We start from the raw sequence: 13,734 nt of genomic DNA, 5'->3' as shown, positions 1-13,734 counted from the left end.
GATTTGTCTTCTTGAGACAATTGTTATTATTACCACAAGGTAAGTATTTGAGAAATATGGATTTTAAGTTAATCAATGATTGCTAAGAATATTATATACCTGGGCTCAACCATTCTAGAAAAATGTCCATAAATGATAAAAATCTATTCAATACTCAAAGCTGGTTTGTAAAATGTGGTTTAAGAAACAACCTATTCAGCCTTTCACTGTAGTAATTTTCTTCACTATGTTAACTTGTTTTTCTGAGTTATCTATAATAGTCAATAAGCAAATTAAGGTCAAGATACTATAGTACATCTTTTGTCATGCTAACCTTGCTGGAGGACTGTAAAATTTGTGCACAAGTTGTCCATATATCTATTTTCAATTATGTTCTTATGCACTTTTAATTTGAGAACACACAAAAGGGAGTGAAATAGTTCCTAAAATTTACATATCTAAATATAAGTGTCCACACCATGCCTTTCAAACTTCTGACTTGAGTTCATCTTTTTCTTTTGTGATGTCTAGGTACTCTCTTTCTGACTTTAGAACAGTAAACATATAGCAATATATTCAAACTGTCCCCCTTAGTAATTTTAGAAGGTCACTTTTTTTCATATTTACCAGATTTTAAAAATTATTTAATCTCATCAAAACACATTAATGACATTCTTCAGTGTACACAAACTGTAAATGCAAAAAACTTACACTTGAAGTACAGTTTTAGGGTCACCCACTTCTCCTCCATCACCAATTGTCAGTGTGTCATAACCAATCTCCAGATCAAATTCTTCAAAATTTATTTGAATAACCTACAAAATAAAATAAGTAAATATATTTTCAAAATAAATAAATGTACTTGAGAGATGAGTCCGTAAATTAAGCTTTTTAGCAGTGTAAATAAAAGTGATCTTCCAATTAATAACTGTATGTAAGTTTGGCATATTTCACAATAAATTAGTGTAATTAACCCCAAGGTTTTGATTCATGAAGAGTGAATTATAATAACCCTTTAGGTATCATCACTCTGCTGACCTCCTCAAAGCACCATGATTTCATTTATTTATGTAATTGTTATGTGTTTATTAGAGTTGTGTGTAATCACATTACATTTTGATTAGTATATACTCAAAGGGTAAAATAACTAATTGCATTATGTGCAGAACTACTGTTGACAAATACCAACTAAGTAATTGTACATTACTGGAGAGGAGAGGAGAGGAGAGGAGAGGAGAGGAGAGGAGAGGAGGAGAGGAGAGGAGAGGAGAGGAGAGGAGAGGAGAGGAGAGGAGAGGAGAGGAGAGGAGAGGAGAGGAGAGGAGAGGAGAGGAGAGGAGAGGAGAGGAGAGGAGAGGAGAGGAGAGGAGAGGAGAGGAGAGGAGAGGAGAGGAGAGGAAAAGAAAGAAAAGAAAAGAAAAGAAAAGAAAAGAAAAGAAAAGAAAAGAAAAGAAAAGAAAAGAAAAGAAAAGAAAAGAAAAAAGAAAAGAAAAGAAAAGAAAAGAAAAGAAAAGAAAAGAAAAGAAAAGAAAAGAAAAGAAAAGGAAAGGAAAGAAAAGAAAGAAAAGAGAAAAGAAAAGAAAAAGAAAAAAAGAAAGAAAAGAAAGAGCATATTCTTTTCCACCATGTATAGTTCCTCAAAATTTCATATGGATAAAAATAACAGAATACTTATATATAGGAATTTTAATGCTGTAATAAATAATCTTTTATTACAGATATAATTGAGAACAGAGATCATTTGTGTTTAAAGATGTAGATGCCATTTTGATGGATTATTATCGTGTCCTGTTCCTTTGTTAGTCTTGTACAGGCAAGCTGGAAAACTGATGTATGTTCCAAGGACTGCAATTTGTTCCAAAGGGAGCAGAAACACTTTCCTTTACAGGTGTAAGTGGTGCTATAAGTACACTGAAGAACAGGCAGTTTGTCACATTCACATATATAAATGCCTGTGTGTACATGTATATATGTGTACATGTATATGTGCCATACCCCAGTGACTGCAGTCCACTACAGAGAGTTAAGAGGGCACAGATGGAAGGGATGTGGAAAATCGTGTAGGCAAGCAGCTGATTTCTTCTAATTGAGTAAGGAGGAGAAAACCACACATAAATCTTCTTAATCTTCTTAGTCTGAGAAATTATTCTGGGTATTTTTTGCTGCTCTAGCCACAAAATTTGCAACACTAGATATAAGAATTTAAACTGAAATCCATAACTATATTTAAGGCTGACACATATTCACTCAGTACTTAAAAAAATAACCAAACAAAACCAAAAATCTCCAAACCAACCACACAAAAAATCCGTTATTTTTTGTCTACTTTTAAATTCTGCTCAACTAGATGTGCAGTTACATCAGAAGACAATGAAACATGGGCAAATAATGTTAGAATTCAATTCAACTTGAAAGCATATTTCACCTATGAACAGTAAAGTACATTTTGAAATAATATTGCAGCAAAAACCATTAATACTATAGGCATAATAAGAAGAAAAGGAAGACAGTATAAAAACTGTATAACTAATTCATGATCAGATACCTTAATCCTGTTTTCCATTAAACACAAGAAGAAATCTAATTTAATTATCAGATTTTGTTTTGGTAAGTACAATGGTAATATTTTTTTTTAAACTAATATCCTTCTTGATATTTTATATTAGTTGAGTACCACCAAATTGAAACAAGGCATCTGTTCCTTTGTAATTGAAGTACTTGTCTTCATAAATTGTGTCAGAAAGATAAAAGAGATTTTCTTTAGCACAATCAACATTATCCCTTGTGATGTGTATTTCATCAGAGGAAAAGATAGAGGTTAAGGAAAATATAAGTTTCAAGGTATGTTTTTTTAAATTAGGAAAGACAAAAAAAAATTTTCTTTATTTCACTGCAGAAAAGTAAGGTCTTTGTAATTCTTTTTTAACAATGCTCACAAATAAAAAGTAAGAGAACTCCCTGAAAAATATCTGTCTCGTTAAGGAATATCGTGGAACATGAAAAAATAATTTAAACTTATTTTTTTGTTCAAAACATAGGCTTCAGCTTCAATGATTTGACTTGTCTGTAGTGAATATCCAAATTATTGATGACTCGGTTCTAATCTGGCTATTCTGATATAATCTCTCACTTTTCTACAATCTGAAATTCTTTTCTATGATAAAGAGAATTGTAAGAATTGCTTGTAAGAATAAGCACTTCAGGGAAAACTGTGATGATTTATTGCTTTATTCTACATATTTTTAAATCAGACTAGCATTACTAAAGTGTGCTATTGATCTGGTTAGTAGATGCATAGCAATCAGAAGTGCTGGGACAAGTATTTTTCTTGATTTATACATTCCAGTAATGTCTATTTTTAGTTTCCCAGAGCAAGATTAAAGCATTAATATAAATGAAATAAGATCCAGGGGTTTTATTGATGTATGCAAATATTGATCATGCTATAATATATTTATGCATTTAATGTATTTATCCACTGTCCCACAGTCTCTTTCAAAGCTGAATAGAAAAAATTAGTGACCACAAAATATTTTCAAATAACAAGGTATAACATCAGGGAACGATATTATGAACAAAAATATTCATCAATGATATGTCTGAGCTATAAGATTCTTGATAAAAGGATTATACCACCAGAAGTTGGTTCTAGAAGGTAGAAGAAGAACATTTCAAAAATTCTATCTCAGACAGTTTGTCACCAGTCTTGAGCTATCATTTCACACATAATGAGTCAACTAATGATATCAGATATGCATTTGTATGGATTCAGAACTGAGAATAATATCTTAAAATTAAGCAATATATTAATTACTATCGTTTATTTTTTTAGAGATACTCAACAAAAAGTTTAGTGCCATTATAATAGCATTTGTTATAAATTCTGCAGGTGTCAGACTGCTACAATTGTTACTAATAATATCTTGAATTTTGTTCCAGTGGATATTATTAAATACATCCCTATATACTACTATGAGGAAAAAGGAATTTTGTATTTTCTCTTCCGCCATATACACACTTTATTAAAAAACTGGACCTGTTTTTTGTTTTTTTTTTTTTTTTTTTTTTTTTAATTCAAAATAAAATGTGCTGACTTGTACACTATTACCTAAAAAAAAACCCAACAATTAAGAGATAGGAAACAGAAGGCAAAAGTCTCTCTACATTCTGGGCTGCTCTTGCTATTTATACACCCAAAGACAATGAACAAGTTTGAATGCCTGATTTATATTGAAGTTATAAATCTAGACAGAAATAGTAATAAGAGACAATAAAATTAATAAGTATTATCCAGTCTCTACAGGGGAAAAAAAAGTTCTATTTGAAAAATAATTTTCTGAAAATTGTAAATATGTACTTTGGTTTCCAATTATTTTGTAAGAAATTTTTCAAAGGAATCACTGGGGTCAGAGATCTAATTTCTAAAACATTTCTGTAGGTTCACCTTCTTTAGGTGGCTTGAAATATCCTTTAGAACTCACTTCTTGGGCAAAATACCAGCTCAGAAGTAAAATGGGAAAAGGTTTTATTGAAGGTTTTAGTTAATGACTAAAAAGGTTTTTATTAATGACTACTTTGAGAACTTCCTACAGCTTTTCAGAGAGAGCATGCTCAGAAGGATGCATTCCAGACAACAGATTTTCCAGACAGTTGTTCAATGTGTATCTAGTTCCTGATGAAATTACATCTCTGAAGGATTTACAAGGAAGGTAGTGTTCCAGGTGAAGTACTCAATTTTTTAAAATTTCAAACCATCCAAAGCAGAATGGTGTGTAACAGAGGCAAGTATATGTTCCTCAGAGATGCTGCTGAAGGAGAAGAGTAAAGATACAAAATTGCATGTATTTGTGCATCCATTATCCTGAGTCTTCCAATGCAAATGTAACTCTAAAAATATTTTCAGATGTATAATAACATTTTCACTCCATAAAATGGGATATTCTACCAGTAAAATAATGATGACATTTCTGTTGATGTAATGACGTTTTTCTCCTTAAAAATGTAGTTAAGTATTAAGCTAAGATACAGCTTAAATGAGCTATATATTAGATAATACTAAGGAATAAATATTAATTAAAATTCTGTCCAAGAATGTAACATATCGAAGACTGTGTAACATAACAAGATTTTAATTTGTTCTTTTGCAGTTACATATTATAACATCAACACATAAGAAATCCACCTCACTGAAAAATATTCACAAGATAACTATTTTCTCCATTTTTCACTGTTATTCTAGCAAGAAAAAAGCTATCTAGAGACTCCTAATGATGTCTGACTGCCTTTGTCACTTGTAGAAGTGAAATTAGGCAAGAAGAAAACACATCCGGTTTGTATCTGAGTGTCCTCATCTGCCCTCGGGATGGTAATTGCTTTTGTGCTGAGTATGTCTGAATACTACCCAGTAACTAAATTAATGGGCATTTATGTCTGATGGTACAAGCTAAGGAAAGCCACTACAAGCTAAGCTAAGCCAAGCTCAGGTGCAAGTCACTGTCTGATTGATCGGCTTTATCACCATAATTTTCCATAGAATCACAGGTCCCTCCATCAAAATAATTGTGTTATCATACAATTTCAGAAGGAAAATATATTGAATCAATGATTTATTATAATACTTAGCTATAATTTTATTTAAATTATTTATATTAGGTATAATTTTATTTAATATTACTGCTACCATGAAGAGGATAATCCTGGAACAAGAAAATCATCAGGAGTAGTCAGCATGGTTTTACCAAGGGGAAGTCATGCTTGATCAACTTTGATAGATTTATATAATTAAATGACTCGCCTGATGGCCGGAAAAGAAAAGCAGTGAATATTTTCAACCTGGGCTTCAGGTAGGCCTTTGGCATTGTCACAATATTAACAGGCAAGCTGTTGATGTGTGGGCTCAGCAGACAGCAAGGTGGATTTAAAACAGAATGCAATTCTGGGCTGAGAGGATGGCTATCAGCGACACAAAGTCTTGTTAGGGGCCAATAACTCATGTTGTATCTCAGGGGTCAATATTGGGACAAGCCTTCTTTAGCATCTTTATAGGTTATCTAGGTGATGCACTCTCAGCAGCTTTGCCACAACAGTGAGAAGAGATGAGCAGTTTATAAGCCAGAGGGTCATGCTGCCATGAAGAAGGACATCAACAGGCTGGAAAAACAGACCATTAAGAACCTCATGAAGTTCAACAAAAAGAAAATGCAAAGTCAAGTCCCTGGGCAGGAACTACCCCACATACCTATACATAGTAGGGGCCAGGTTGCTTTTGGTTTTATTTTAGGTTTGGGTTTTTTGTTTGTTTTGGTTTTGGGTTTTTTGTTTGTTTTTTTTTTTTTCTTTCACAGATATGGAGATTAAGATGTTCTAGACAGCCTGAAAGGAAATATGACTAGCCAGGATGATTATAAAGAGATAGTAAAAAAAATCAACTAATTTATAAAACCACAATGAAAAAATCACACTCATTTTTCCCTCACAAAACTAAGTTCAGTGTCAGAGTTCACAAAAAGAAAATAATTATTATTATCAAATAGGAAAATTATTGCAATCATAGGAAGGGCTTGAGGACTTAAAATTAACTTGCCCCTGCTTTGGTTTTTCCTTTCAGCAGTTACTCAGAAGGATATTCTTGCACCCAGCATAGAAATCTGCACTTTTTAATCTCACAGAGGGTAAGCCATCTGTTCCAAAAGAAAGCACAGAGGTCACTAACTGATGTCAGCCTAACCTGATGGACAGCCACACATCCTTAAAGTGATGGAAACATGGGAATCATACTGTGACTTAAGTCTCCGTGCAAGCCTTCAGGTTCCACTCCAAATGTGTATTGGGTTTACAAGGTAAGATTTTTGGAGCAGAGATAGCATATGGTGAGGGGAAGGTGCTGAATTAGATTTTTTTCTCATTTTAACTATTCTTAATTAATTCTTTAATTGTCAGTTAATTTTATTAATTTCTCTAAGCTAAGTCTGCTTTGCATATGAGAGTAACTGGTAAGCAATCTCCCTGTTCTTATCTTCATATGTGAGCTTTTTCTTCATATTTTCTGCCCCTATCCTGTTGAGGAGGGAGCATTACAGATCAGCCTGGCAGGCATCTGGCAGCCAAGACTAGCTCATCATAGAATGGAACCACAAGCCTTTGAAGGAGTCCCTTCATAGAAAACAGAGAAACAAACAAACTAATATCAGCTCTATTTCCCAGTCTAATATCACAAAAAAGGTATATATTGAGCAGAACAATTTCCTGTAAAGAGCACTCACAAGAGCAACCAAGTGAACTCAACCATGGAGAAAAGAGACAAGTTTTGTGCCAAAAATTCATCAAACAAAAAAGACTGAAACATCTCAAATGCTCACAGTGCAAGCACTGGAAATTTGCTATCGAAGTCTCTTATTCATATAAATATATCTTTTTAAAAGTTCTAGCTTGGGTGTGGATATTCATGATAAGTAAAAGCAAGAAAAATGTTTGCATTTAGAATTGGTGGGAGATGTAACTGAGATCTAATTTAGGAACTTATAGAAAGTCAAACAGAACTAAAATTCAAATTTGACATTTAATTTTACATAAAATGTTATCAAAAAGTGGAGTTAATAGCTCCAGGTATAGTAAATACAAGCAGCAGTTAGAATCTAATATTGCTAGTGGCTCAAAGAGAAATAATTGCTTTTGTTGTAACGATTGCAATAAGCACAATCTCACCCATTCCATATGGTCACTCGTATTTTCAAAGTGTGAAAAATCATTCCTATAGTCACAGACATGGCAGGAAAAAAAAATTAAGATAATGAACCTCTCCTCCTTTCATAATAAAGATCTATAGGAAAATTTCAGGATGGAACGACAAGTCATTTATCCCTCTACAAATGCACATACTTCCTGACTGCAAATTCTCTTATTTATCAACTTAGTCTGTTCCCTCACAGCCAAACCTGTTAGCTTCCTGTCAAAGGAATAGCTGTATTCCATACTGTGCTCTTATTCTGCCGAGAGAATCTCCCCTCTGAACACATCTATTTCTAAGATTTTTTAACTGTAGTATGTATGTGACTCAGACATATTAACTGGATCAAAATTTACATGTACAATATGGAAGAACATTGTGGCCAACACTACAGAAAAATTTATTATGTTCTGAACAGAATCAAAATATATTTACATTTTCTGGTTTCATATAAGATAAAAATGTGTTATCTAATATTGATAAATAAAAGAGCAGACTTTTTAATCTGAATGGATGAAGAACACAATTATGGGTAAAATATAAGTTTAGAGTGAGTTTATGTATATGTCGCCCAGTCCTTTTGAGTGTTTTAAAGTTCTAAAATTTTCTTATGCCTTCTGATATTTACTTATTTCTACTGAATTTTCTCACACTGTTCATATAAACAATGGTCGTTTTGCATTCTTCTTTGTGGGTGGAGAAATTGGACTGTTGGTTTGACCAGTGTGGTTGGAGAGGTGGCAGTTTCACCATCCAATCCACTGTCACTTTTGCTATTTGCATATGTAGTGGAGTCAGAAAATAAAGTGCTTTTTTTGGTTCTTTTTCTTTCCTTTTACATTTAGCCTGCTTCTGTGAGTTATTTTGTGTCATAGTGTGACATGTATACCATACGTTTTTTTAATTATTTCACTGACTGTAACACCCATAGTACAGCTTCACACCAGGCTTAGGAAAGCCAAGTTTGCTTGCAAAAATAAAAGGTGCAGTGTGCTTTGTTCCAACAGACCTGACCAAAAGAAACTTCATTAAATGGGTCTCTGTATTCATGTTGAAGCACCCTGCCTGCTTCAGATTTTTGCTGTTAACCTGATTAAATATGGATGGCAACTGGGTTTAGGCTTAACAGCAAGCTTAGGAAATGTTCCACTGACAGTTTTGACATGGTTACCAAAATAACACAGCTGTAAAAAATTAAGCACAAATACTCTACACTTTGCTGAATATTTTTGGTGCTTATTTTTGTCTTGGTCTAAAAGCAAAAACTCAGAAATTTAAAGATTTTTTTGCAGGAAGAAAACATCATGTTAATGACATGGGGAATGAAGAAGGGAAGAATTGAATGTAAAAACATATTTTTAAAAAACACTATTTTAATACAAAGTTATTAAATTACAGCCATATTTAATATTATTTCAGGAATAATTGCAACATATTCCCTCAGTATAATTCTCCAGATTTGCAGAAAACGTCATGTGAGGAGTTTCCCAGATACTTTGAATTATTTCAACAAAGGACTACAGCAATTTGAAACAGATGTTATAAATTTTTCAGTAAGCTCTGCCATTTCAACAAAACTCAGATTATACATTTCCTAACAGACAATTGACATCCATATAAAAACCCAACCAAATAAAAAACAAAACACCCCCAAAAACTAAAAAACCCTTAGTAAACATAATAATTTAAAAAACCCCTAAATCCAAAATCAAAAGTCAGCTATCTTCCAGCTCTCAAGCATGTAATATTTAATTTCAAAATTATTTTAAAATTCAATAGATTAAAGGATAAAAATGTGAAAACTCTCAAACTTTCAAGAACCTATATTCTAAATAATTCATTTAAAGAATGTATTTATATAAGCAGTAAGGCAACTTTTATGATTGAAATACATTCAAGATAGAATGCGGTGATGACAAAAGATAACATACTAGTAATTGGCTTTTTAAAAAAAAATCCTGTCATATAAAATTAACAGAACTAGTACCTAGTTTTCTGATCCATCTAAATTTAGCAGTCAGCTCACCATATTAAATTTGTTCTTACAATTATTAAAAAAAAAAAAAAAAAAAAAAAAAAAAACCTTGATTTTTTTTTTAAAGGAACCCTTTTGCTTATTTTTCTCCTTCTTGATGCTTGGTGATGCATATGGTGTGAATGTGGTTGAGATCTGTCAGAAAGTCTGCCATTCTAGCACTGACATTTTCCACAGTGTTTCTGTCACTCTGGATTAGAAAAAAAATCAGCAAGTATAATCCATAAGACTTGAACTCTGGTTAACTTTAGCCCTAATTCAGATTTCACTGGTATTTTAGCCTGGCATTAAATTTAAAATTCATCATTTTGTAGTCCTCCCTTCCTTTTTTTTTTTTTTTTTAAACAAACAATGAAAGGTTTTAATTTTTTAGGAGAAAAGAAATACAAAAAATGCATTGGGGAGGAGATGGGAATTAAATCTTGAAAATACAAAGGTTTACTACTCAAAATGTAAACTTAAAATTATCCCATTACCGAATGTCAGAATAAATTACTAGCAATACATAGCATGGTCCAGAAACTAACTGATGAGTTTATGCAAAAACCCACAAGATATTCAGGTATCATTTCCATTACTAGATGTGAGAGATGTCATGAAATGGAGTGCAAACTGAGGAATTCTTATTCTCATTTCTGTTCAGATATTCACAAGAACTTTTTCATGGGACTCAAGGATTAAGATTATGTGCAGCACAGTTGAAGACAAGCAAACAAGTTTAAATTTTGTTGGTTCTTCAGAGTTCCACATAAAGGTATGATTTTCATTAATTTTCTTTCAGGTAGATCCCTGTAACTATAGCTCTGCTATTTTTGATCAACAAAGCTTTTGTTGATTCCAGAGCAGACATGGATAAAAGTGGCAACAATCACTTCATTGGTGTATATCAAACACTATATGTGAAACATGTTAAGACAACCCAGAAATGGGAAAACTGTCCATGATTTCCTCTGTCATATACTGTTGGAGAAGCAGTACATATACAGGTATTGATCTTCACAGAGAATTTCAACCTTCCCTCATAAGAGGGCAACAAAGCAAGGTACAAGCCTTCAAGAAGGTTTAAAGAATATATTGGTGTGATACCATACAGGCAGCCATAGATATTTAATTGTTGCAAAGTTATGTATCAATTGCTGATATTTCTTTCTCCACTGAACCATTATTCAGAGCTTTGTACATCATAGATTATAAATATTTTAATCATAATATTAATTATTGAAAAATTAGTTGTTTTGTCTTAAACAGATCCGCTCCAGAGAATAGGATCATAATATAAGAATAAGAATGCAAAAAACATGCACAAGAACAATTAAAATATGGGGATCTCAATGGTAACATCAGATGTGTCAGTGCACCTTCATCAATGAGGTTTTTTTTTTTATGGCTTTCCTTTCACAAACAATTTTTATTCTACTTTCCAATAGTAATCATGTCACTGTAATCTCCGGCCATGTTTGAGGTTTTTAGTTATGGCCCTACTGCACTGTCAACAAGGCTTGGGCATGAACAGTATATCTAATTAACTGTCTGAGGCAAGAGACCAATTGTAATGCAATACAAAGTGAATAACTGACTGGGAAAACATTTCATTCAACTATACGGTGCTGTTATCAAACTTATTTCTGAAATCAGTTTGGGAGAAAATTAGCTAGATTCAGTCCTGGATAAAGCCATTTACACTAGAGTTAAAGAGCCTTTAAGGTTCCTTCATCTATTGAGATATCCCTTAAAAGATTCCCAGTTCCTGAGATATTTTGTTGCAAATGGTGCAACAAGTAGCAGCCCTGAAATACAAGGATCACGGAGTCGTAGTGGTTCTTACAGCTGTGGTGTAGAATATTGTAAATATTGTCATTATACAATGAATACCATAACATTATTTGTTTCAGTCATTATAAAAAACTCTTAATGACAAATCTTCATTTATACATCAATGAGGCTTTTGACTTCAAGGCACAAACCATCATTAAAATCCACATTCAACACAGAATCTTCACTCAGAACAAAAAAAAAAAACCCAAAAAAACCCCAACTAAACTAAATAGAAGAAAAAAAGTTTCCTACATCAAATCCAAAAATTTTCACAACACAGAACAAAAGGAAAAATTACAAAAAATGCACCCCTTGACCCTTCACTACAATTATGATACAAATTCTCTGTTCTTATTCTACTTCATAACATGGTTTAATACTTGTTTTGTCCACTACTTCTCCCAATTAGTATGCCTTCTAGCAGTCATACCAGGCCAGCAATATTGTGTTCAGAACAGTAAGGCAACATTAGCATGAATCAAAACTAAACACATTAAAGCACTGATTATATAAGCAAAGATTTTATACATGCAAGTTCCTCAATATACTATGAAAAGAAGCTGATCTAACTTGTGAAAAGATCTCTTTTAACCTCAACAAGTTAATGTTCTTCTAATTAGTGCTAGACACCTTTTCTGAAAACTATAAACATATCTGAATATTGTTCCTGATAACATTGTAAACTTTTTCTTACTTTAAAAACTCCATAATTCCTGTGTATCGTTGTAAACCTTTCCTCAGTTTAAAAACTCCATAATTCCTGTATATCTGCATTTCATTGCAATATGAAAGAACTATAATTAGTTCAACCAATACCATGCAAAGAACAGTATTTTCTGGGTAATACTGAAGTTATTATAATATAGCTCCTAGCACTACAATCTGCCCATGATGAATATAACTCAGAGTACAGTAATTTCAGTGGTATATTACAGATGTTCAGAAACAGTGTCCAATTTTTACTTTGAAATAAAATTACTTGCTTAACCTAACATTATTTCTTTGCATTCTTATTGCTGATATAATAATAATGCACCATTAACAAACAGGTATACCTTTTTATGGCCTTATCTTAGTGTTCATATTTAATTTTAAATAAGTGACCTGTTCTTAATTATTGTTTTCACGCTATATCTTCAGAGTATTTAAATATTTGTGAAGACAGATGATTATGCAAGATGCTCTAATTTAACTTTGGCTGGCTGTCAGATGCTCACCAAGTCACTCCATCACTACCCCTCAGCAGCACAGAATGAGAAAACTGGAAGAAAAACAGGGACAGGGAGATTGCTCACTAATTAGTGTCATGGGCAAAACAAATTCAATCTAAAGAAAATTAGTTTTATTTACTGACAAAAATAGAGTAGGAAAGTGATAAATAATAAAAAACTAAACCCACCATCATCTCAACCCCTTTTATTATGGGCTCAAATTCACTTTTTTTGTTCCTGACTCTTCTGCCCCCTCCTGTCTCCCAAAGTGGCAAAGGGGAATATGAAATGGGGGCTGCAGTAAGTTTGTAATACTTCATCTGTGCTGTTCCTTCCTCCTCAAGCTCTTTCCTGCTCCAGAGTTAGAGTCCTCCCACAAGAAATAATTCTTCACACCTTTCTCCAATATGGGTCTCTCCTACAAGGCTACAGTTCTTCAAAATCTGTTTCAGTATGCTCCTCCCAAGGGGTCACAGGTCCTGCCAGAAACTTGCTCCCCCTTGGGCTCTCCACAGGGTCACAGCCTCCTTCAGGCACAGGTCCTTCACACACCACAGGTGGATCACACCAGCATGGACCTCCATGAGCTGCAGGGGACAACCTGCATCAATAGCACTCTACAGAGGCTCCAGAGGAATGCTTGATCCAGTACACCGAGCACCTTCTTCCACTCCTTCTGCTGTGCCCATAGAGTCTGTGAGGTTATTTCTCTTGAATATTCTCATTCATGTCCTTCAGCTGCTGTTGTACAGATTTTTTTGCCCTTACTCAGATAAGTTATTACAGAGATGTCACCAGCTTGTCTGATTTGCTCAGTTGTGTCCTGTAGTGGATCTGTCTTGGAGTTAGCTAGAACTGTCTCAGTCTGATAGGTGGGCAACTTCTGATCTCTTCCTAGAAAAGTTACTCCTACAGTCATCCCTGCTACTGATACTCTGCTTTGTAAATAAAATCAAAACACATGTACA

General features: G+C 33.3%; 1 protein-coding gene across 2 annotated transcripts in view; it reads right to left on the bottom strand.

Moving 5' to 3' along the window:
- CSMD3 (CUB and Sushi multiple domains 3) overlaps positions 1-13,734 on the bottom strand; it is a 581,291-nt gene that overhangs the window by 306,795 nt on the left and 260,762 nt on the right. For both annotated transcript variants that reach the window (XM_077782368.1, XM_021546425.3), the window contains exon 12: positions 691-794. In XM_077782368.1, coding sequence (XP_077638494.1) covers positions 691-794 — 104 coding nt within the window. The remainder of the gene's footprint in view (positions 1-690; positions 795-13,734) is intronic.

Source organism: Lonchura striata, chromosome 1, assembly GCF_046129695.1.
Source record: "Lonchura striata isolate bLonStr1 chromosome 1, bLonStr1.mat, whole genome shotgun sequence".
Taxonomy (NCBI): Eukaryota; Metazoa; Chordata; class Aves; order Passeriformes; family Estrildidae; genus Lonchura; species Lonchura striata.
This window is presented reverse-complemented; position numbering and strand designations above follow the sequence as displayed.